General features: G+C 37.2%; 1 protein-coding gene across 5 annotated transcripts in view; it reads right to left on the bottom strand.

Moving 5' to 3' along the window:
- Positions 1-3,560: 3,560 nt before the first annotated feature.
- Positions 3,561-8,800, bottom strand: part of LRRC3B (leucine rich repeat containing 3B) — a 165,523-nt gene continuing 160,283 nt past the window's right edge. For all 5 annotated transcript variants that reach the window (XM_032182717.1, XM_032182712.1, XM_032182716.1 and 2 more), the window contains exon 2: positions 3,561-4,596. In XM_032182717.1, the coding sequence (XP_032038608.1) occupies positions 3,654-4,433 (780 nt within the window). In that variant the 5' untranslated portion in view covers positions 4,434-4,596 and the 3' untranslated portion in view covers positions 3,561-3,653. The remainder of the gene's footprint in view (positions 4,597-8,800) is intronic.

Raw genomic sequence — 8,800 nt, 5'->3', positions numbered from 1 at the left:
ATGCTGAGTTCCCTTGGAAACTGCCAAAGGGATGTCAGCCTCAGAAAGTTAGGGCAATGACAAGGCAAAATCTTGCTACTACAGAAAACTTATAACATATTAGTGGTGAAGGTATTTGTATCTAATGCTGCCAAAAAAAATAATAACAGAATAAAAGTATATAGAATATATAAATATATCAAGTATATAGAATAAACTATGAATTTAAATATATGCAGCCCAAATGCACCATCACAGTTCTTACCTGCAGAGTGTAGTAACGCTACAAAATTAGCAGAGAAAATGCAGCTTTAGTTGTAAGAAAACAAATTATCCTGGGAGTTATCTTTTACCATTTAGAAACAAAGATGTGTATTTTTTTTTTAATTAAGATAGTGAAATAAATCACATTTAACCTTTTGAACTCTAGGCCTACTTTTTCTGAAGTATCTTAATTAAAAAAATTAACAATCACAGTGTTATGCATTTCCCTCTTAATTTTCTGTCCTATGCTGTCTCCTGTGACTACAGAAACATCCGTTTCCTCTCATCTGTATTTATATGTGAATGTATCACAGCTAGAAACACTGATTTACTCGTTTCTGAGTGAAACAGTTTTGAGAAAACTCCATAAAATGTTATGCAATCAAAGCTTAAAAAGTTTTTTGTCATTGACTTCAAAGGGCAGGGCTTCCCTACCCAGAGAAGCTTTGAAAAGAAAGGTGCGTAGTAAACAATAAAAACATGTATCTTCTTAGGCTAAAGGTTTTTAACTTTTCTGTTTCTTTTAATTGAAATAAACAAGTGTAACTTAAATACTTGAGTTGTCACAAATACTAGCGCTGCTATGTCAGCATAGCTGAGAACAGTTTTATTTTTTCCCCTCATTAGTGAAATTCAGCTTGAGGAGTTTACATCTACCATCCACTTGTCAGAGCATTACCTTTATTTTTAGATTCTAAACAGAGATTTCAGTATCGGCTTTAAAAAAAATATTTTGTGATGAGATGTTTGATAGGGAATCTACCATGGAAAATCAACTGACCCAGAGAACTGGTGTAAAACCAGCCTTCCAGAGCCATTCTATTGAGTACAGTTTAGCTGGGTTTAAATTGGTTTTGCTCAGGATTTATAACACCTGGGGTCAGAAGCTCAGCTGGTGTAAGATCGCATCAGCTCCAGAACCAATCTTATGGATCAAGGAAAATGTTGAAAAAAAAAAGGAAAAACTGCAGAAAAATTATTTAGATAGCTTTCTCAGTCAGTTTGGGTGGAGAGAATTGTTTGTTTTCAATTTAATTAACCCTGCTTGAAAACAAATTAAAAAAATCTACAAGTGACAGACACTAAAGATTTTTGTAAACATTTCTATTTAAATCACTTTGTCCAAATTTTGTGGGGAAACTACTGTACTTAGTTCTGAATAAAGAGCACTAAATTAAGTCAGCACCTCCTGTTTACTCCCTTTCCTTTAGCTAGTCATCCCTGCTTTTTTCCAGTAGTATACTAGCTGACATCCAAAATATGCTCTTGAGCAGCACAGCAACAGAAACAAGACAAATTTTACCCTTAAGGTGATTTTACAGAAAATAAGAGAATTGGATCAAGGAATGAACTTGTATCCACCTGTACAGAGGCCCTACAGGCCTCTGTGTATCCTCTCATGGATATGTCCTGTTGGGCAAGGTTTGTTATACTATCAGTACAGTATAATATTTTATCTGATCTCTTCAAATTCACATTTGTATTTACTCCAACCGCTTTTGGCTCCTGCAAGAAGTCATACAGAGCTTGCGAGGCTGCAGACAGCACTTCTGCAATGGTGGAAATTTTGGCAAGACAGAGCTTGAAAAACGAACCGTATAAAATACAAACTAAACAGGATGCATAATTAACAGCCTCCTTTCCTTAGAAAACAATTTTTTTTTTTTACTTCGTGTATGGCAGACAGCAGGTATTTCAGATGGACTCTGCCCTTTGCAAACATTAACATTCTCTTAAGGTTCCAAAAATGGTTCATCAGAAATACCAAAGGCTTTTTGAGAAAACAGTGTGCACAAGTGGAGTCAGCCAAAAGAACAACTACTCTGAACTCTGGCCAAAAAAAGATGAAATAAAAAGTTGAATCTGTGTGTGTACATTAAAAAAAAAAAAAAAAAAAAAAAAAAAAAAAATTTTTTTTCCCCTGTTATGTCACTGCTTTATAATAGATTTTAGAGGTGGTATTTTTTTTTTTTTTTTAACAGTGTTCTGAAAGAAATAAGATAAAAAACCTTTTGCCCTCTAAAATGTAAAAGAATACACTCATAACAGAAATAATGGATAATCTAATAAGAGATACTACTCTGGATTTTTTTTTTTGAAAATGTTATGGCTGTCCTTTCAAACTTCTTTTTGCAAAGTAGCATTTTGTACATTTTTTAATCCACACTGCTACAATCTGTATTCCAATGTTAGTTAGACTGAATCTATAGGGACCCAGAGATAAATGTCCTTTATCACCATAATAAAATGATAAGAGAAACACATTCTTGTGAATTTGTTCCCTTCAAAAACTTTATCTATGAAAATAGAAAACCATCATGTTTCTGGAGACAGTAGAGCTTTAAAATATCCATTTTATATTCAAGGCTGAGCTTAACCTCATGAGCTTTTTATTTTCCTAAGCATTTATCCATAAAATCATATAAAAATATCTTGTCTAACACACCACAGAATATTCTCAGCCTATATATTCAATTTTACTTTGTTTAGCCTTTTAAAAAATATGTTACATCCAAAAAAAAATGAAGCCACTTTCAGTTATGAGCCCATATACAGATTAGAAAGACTAATTTTATTTAACTTTTTTTTTTTCTTTTTCTTCCCATTACGATTGGTGCTCTAGTTTGAACAGTATGACTGAGTTTGCTCTTGCCATCCTGCTGCCCTCCCCAGTGCTCAAGACATCTGTTTGAAGCTCTTGGATGGCAGTAAATGGGTGTAAGATTAAAAATAGCCCCTTTTCCCTACTACACCTAGAACACCTTCTCTTTGGTGTTCTCTAATGTTGGTCTTTCATGTTGGTTTCTCCCCAGCACTGCCAAAACACCCTCCAGGATCCTACCTGAGTTTCCATTCCCTTCTCCTGAAGTCAGGGCATTCTCTCATCATGATGAGCAGCCCACAAATGGGCCACCATTCACCAGCTCTTCACCTTGTGCCCTGGGGACAGAAGAGCCCTTTGGGGACTCTGCTCTCAAACTTCTCACAGCCCACTTCATTATTGCTCTCAACTTCCACCTCATGAGCACTGATCAAACTCAATATGCTGTGGCACCAGACAGGTTTCTGCTCAATAAATTACTCTGTTTTACATGGTTCAAAGTTAAGCTTTTATTTGGTTTTTAAATTAAAAAAATAAATTTCATTATTAAATAGTGGAATGGGTCTAAACTAAGGTTTACATATTAATTCACTTGCTTTAGGATACCAGAGAAATAATTAAAGTATACCACCCAGACAAAACTCTGTTAGAAAGCTCAACAGTGGCGTAATTCAGTTAAACAGGAAAAAAAAAAAAAAAAAAAAAAAAAGAGTCTTAATGTTTACAATGAATGTTAGAAGTAAACCTCTGGTTTTAGTGTCATCCAAATCTAGTTTCCATCGTAAAGGCAGTCATTGTATTCAGAATACTATACCACAGTGCTAATGTCATCGGCTTCATCTGGTTTCTTTTGCCTGCTTGGCAGGGATTTCAAGTACTCAAGGTGCCTCCTTGCATCTTCCTGATTTTGCCGGACATAATAAACCACGTATGAGATCACCATGGTGAACCAGCCAAACATGGTGACCAGCATGGCGTAATCGGTAGTCTTTTTGGGAAGGTTGCAGAGGTCAGCATCGTTGGCAGCATTGAGGAAAGGTCTCCCGGCATGTTCATCCAGCACGGAGGTCTTGCAGATGACGTTGTTGGCTGTCTCGTGGTTGGAGGCCATGCTCCTCAACACCTGCTGCAGCGTGCAGTCACAGTGCCAGGGGTTGTTAGCAATTCTGGCTCTGGCCTTTAAGTTGTTGAAAGCATTTTTGTGCACGCTTTGAATCCGGTTGTCAGACAAATCCAGAGTCTGCAAGGTTTCTGCCACCCCCTTAAAGGCATGTTCATCTATAAATTCAATCCCATTTTTTGATAAATTGAGGACTCTCAGTTGGTGCAAGTCCTTAAAAATCTCATTGGGGATAGACGTTATCTGATTGGAGTCCAAATAAAGTAAGACCGTTTCTGGAGGAAGATCTCTGGGTATTTCCTTGAGGTTTGCATTGCTACAGCTGACGTTTAAACCTCCAGAGTGAGAACAGAGGCAGCCTTTCGGGCACATACTGGCAGAATGAAAGCACAGTATCATGAGGACAAAACTTTGTAAGAGCAGACACATGGAGAGGGAACGAGTTAGCCACAGGTCTACCAAATGCATGCTGGGGTGTCAGCATAATCACACAACCATTTCTCATTCAGCCAACAGTGGCGGGAAAAGGATCGGCAAAGCTGAAGTGTGGCTTCATTTTCTTCGGTGGGATTAGCAAAAAATGACTAACATGTGGACTTCCTCATCGTCAATACTCTTCTTAAAAGCACACCTGCAAAGAGGAAGAAAAGTTCCTTATACCATAAACTCCAATCCAAATTTGGTTTAAAAAAATAGAAATGAATGAAGGCAAAGTGAAAGGCAATACCAAATAAATGATCTATTATCCTATCCGTGCAGCAGAGTATTTATTCAGGTACCTCCTATTAGCATTAATCTGAGTTTAGTACATAAATCTCCAGTACACTGTTAAGAGGATAGACTACACTCATTACAAATTACACAGGTTCATGCTTTAATACTTATTAGAGGAGGCACTGGCTTGTTTTTAAAAGCAGACTTTTCTAAAATACCCATAAAAATAAATTACATTTTCCCTTGCTAAAGTAGAAGGTGCATTAGCAAGAGTTAGGAGTTAGATCTCCAGCAAGTGACTGGTAAGTGAGGAATTTGTGATGGTTAATGAGAATTTATCTTAAAAATAGTTTATGTTATTTTAAGTTCAAATCATAGTTAAAGTGTTTACTTTCTAAGGTACTTTAAAACAACAAAAAATTACACAAAACAAATAATGTTAGGAGACACCACAAATATCCATCGTCTCCTTGTTTTCTGCCCCTATTTCCTTCTTGCTTTTGAATGCTTATTTCCTGTACCTCACAGTAGTTTCTGAGCTACCCACGGAAATAATTTCTACTACCATTTTTCTTGAAAATTTTCTTTACATTTAAGACAGAGAAAAAGAAATAAATATAGTTGCCAAAAACTCAATCCCCCAAACCAAGCAAACTTCACATAAAACTATATGCAAGCCAAACAAAAAAATTTTTTCATGGCATGTAATTTGCTAATAGAATATATGAAAAATAGTGTTTCTTCTTCTCCACTTGCAATTTGGCTTAAAAATAGTAAATATCCAGAAGCTTTTCCATTTTCTTCTTTAATTGGAACACGAATACAAAAGTCTAAAATGCTGACCTATAAGGTTTCAAAGACAATCTCATTTATTTTTTCCCTTATTATGGTAAACTATGAATTTCTAACCTCAGCAGGTCCATTTGTTTTCATGTGCATGCCCTTTGTCTCTGTAGCAGCTTGGATATTTGCAGCCTTCATGTTATATTTACATATAAATGATTTTTTTTTTTTTCATACACACAGCGTAGTTTACTGAACAATAAAATCCCTGCAGGGAGGATGTGTGTAATTGTACAGGAAGAAGAAGAAATTGTATTGCAATTATATTTGCCTGCAGAATTCACATACTAACTGCTTTTTTTGGCACATCAGAGTAACATGGATTAAACGTGTCATGGAATCTTTCAAACACATAATGCACACTTTTTTTAGCCCTTTTGCTGATGTTTAGTATGTCAGCAACCCCACAGGAAAAAACATCTTGAGAGTATGTACATTATGTGTGATTAGTCCAATGCTATGGCTTGGGAATGACAGAAGTACACCTCCCACTGCCATTTCCTGTATCACCACCACTTTTCAACATATTTATTGATCAAAAGAGAGATTGCCCAAGAGCCTAAACAGAAAGTTTATGCTTTGGCTCCGTGACATGGAGATCTTGTTCCATCAAGTTTCATTCTTTTCTTAAAAAGAAAGGAAGTTGTTAGCCATTTCTCTTGTGAAGTTAACCCTGGAAAAGCAAAACCATTATCAAGGGAAGTAAGCAGAGCATGAAGAGCTCCCTGTGAGGAACGGGAGGTGAAGCAGAATCTCCAAAACCAACAGAAAGCCCTGCACGACACATGTGAAGCAGGGTTTACAGAAAAGAAGCCCACTGCACTGAGTGCATTCATGCTATCTCTCCCTATGGCTCTTGGGTCACTGCAGTGTCCGGTCTTCTGATCAGACAGAAATCAATTACAGTAGGAGACAAGCTACAGAAGTTGTTTTTTCCCAGCCTGCTCAAAAGTGCTAAGTACTTGCTAAAATGTGCAGCCCATTCAGAGGCCAAGCTGGAGGCGGCAGCTGCTCCCTCTGGCAGCTCCAGGCTGGCAATCTGCTCCTCCCTCCCACAGCCCTGGGTGCTGCAGCAAGAAGGTCTGTCCCCACAAAAAAACAGCCACCTATTTTCTTTTCCCTTCACGTTTACATGCCTTGCTACTGTGCTGCATGGGAAGAGTAGAAGAGCGGTTCAGCTCTCCATCAGAGAAGTAGTAGGCATCATCTCATCACCTACTACTTGTACACAGCAGCTTTCCACCAGTGATACTGGGGTAAAAGAGCAAAGAGCTGCAGTAGTCTCAGATGCTTAATTTTGCAGAGGCAGAAAAATCCCACTGTTTTCACCAGATTGTGAGGATTAAACATCATATTTGCTTCCTTACAGGCTAAAAAAAAAAACCTACTTACTTAAAATTACCCAAAAGATAAAGAGTGTTTTAGCCTATAACCTTCTCCACATCTATACCAGCACCTTCAACAGCATAAGATAGCATCAGAACTGTCTTTAGGAATTACTGAGACCTTTGATAATTATCAGTCCCTGGATAGCAATGCCAGACATCAGAAATGTGACACTAAACATCCATGGCAATGCTACCAGACTCAGCTTTTCTGCTCAACAATGTTCATTAAGAACATAAGAGTATGGGAAAAAGTCCATGTGCCAACCTGAAATTACACCATGGGTCCTGGTGAGACCTCCATAGCATAGTTATGCCACCAAATATACTGTGTTGAAGAGGCCCCAAGCACCAAAGACAATGTGGAATGTCTTCACCCCAGTGAAGACAAGTGAAGCTCTTTTTCTTTAATGTATTAATGTCTTTAGAGTGGAAGGAGTAGGATCAATACAGACTGAGCAGGCAAATGTTTAATGAAGCAATGCATCTTCATAAGAGAATACTCAGTAAATGGGTAAAGAGGGAGAAAAACTCCCACTGTTTTAAGTTGTTAAAAAGAGCAAATATGAGTTTAAACCTGTAATTAACAATCCAGCCAACAAAAACTTAGCTGAGCAAGAATAAAGCTCAGCAAATTCTCAGTAAATTAACTGGAAGCATTCCAACGGGACTCAGTATCAGTCGAGGGAAACAGAGCTTTGTTTACTTCCACAATCAGAGTATCTGATCCAAGGGATATCTGTGGTTTGGGTTCCACCAACAAACCAAAGCATAGCACTTCCTTGACAGGCATCCTACCAACTTCAACAAGACAAAAGGGAACTAGGATCTGACCTTTTGTAATGCCAAAAGGAAGATTTTTGGCTTCTTGAGTATCTATTGAATTTTCTCTGCCTGGAACACACTAAATAAAATAGAAGGTAATGGAGGTTGGAACAAGGACAAGAGAGAAAAACAGACAGAAAAACTGAAGATTACAGAAAAAAGAAGTGGAAGACAGAATTAAAATAAACATGTGAATTAACTGGAAATGCGCAAATAAAGAAAAAAAAAAAAACATGGAAAAATAAATTAAAAAGTAAATGAAGGCACAGGGAAAAGACAGCAATGCTACAAGCACAGATAACAGCAAGGCTTAAAAAGGCATTTTGTGTACATTGTTAAAATACAAGTACACACAGAAAACCTAACATATAAGGCAAATATTGCAAGGCTATAAAACTACAGAGTGAAGAGGACAAGAAATAATTTTTTAGTCTTGCAGTTTTAACTGGTTTCTAGCTTTCCTCTTCTCATGCTCCCTCAAGACCACTCACTCAGTACAAACATCCAACAGTGTGAGAAAATGTACACAGCCTGAAATCCTCAAGGAAGGCACATTTGCTCTTAATATACAGTGAGAGTTGTATCAAGTTCCAGGTGTGAGGTACTTGCAGCGGTTTCCCTTTCCAGCAAGCAAGGTGTGTAGATTGTATCTTGGCACATGAGTGCTTAGCATCTGCGATACTACTGGTTCAGGTATTTAATTAATAACTCCTCCCCACACAAATTCAGTGAGGTAAAGAAGCATTAATGCCTCCTACTACCCATCTGGAAAAAAAGGGCCTGCAGATTTAGCCAAGTCACACAGAAAGGCCATAACAATTTCAATATTAATTAACTTTCAATATTAATTTATCCTATTGTGCCTTCAGAGCATGATAAAGGAAATGCTATAAAGATCACAGAGGACAGCATAAAAGTGACACTGAAAAACTGAGAATTTTTTTTTAGGACAGTACTAAGACAACAAAAGGCGTATAAAAAAAAAAAAAAGATCAATCACATATTTCGCTAGAGATGCCTGACCTAACAAAAGAGAAGACGAAAGACAAGGGAAAATATTTTTTTTTC

This window comes from Aythya fuligula, chromosome 2 (assembly GCF_009819795.1).
Source record: "Aythya fuligula isolate bAytFul2 chromosome 2, bAytFul2.pri, whole genome shotgun sequence".
Classification (NCBI taxonomy): domain Eukaryota; kingdom Metazoa; phylum Chordata; class Aves; order Anseriformes; family Anatidae; genus Aythya; species Aythya fuligula.
Note: the sequence above shows the minus strand (reverse complement) of the source record. Positions and strands in the feature narration are given on the sequence as shown.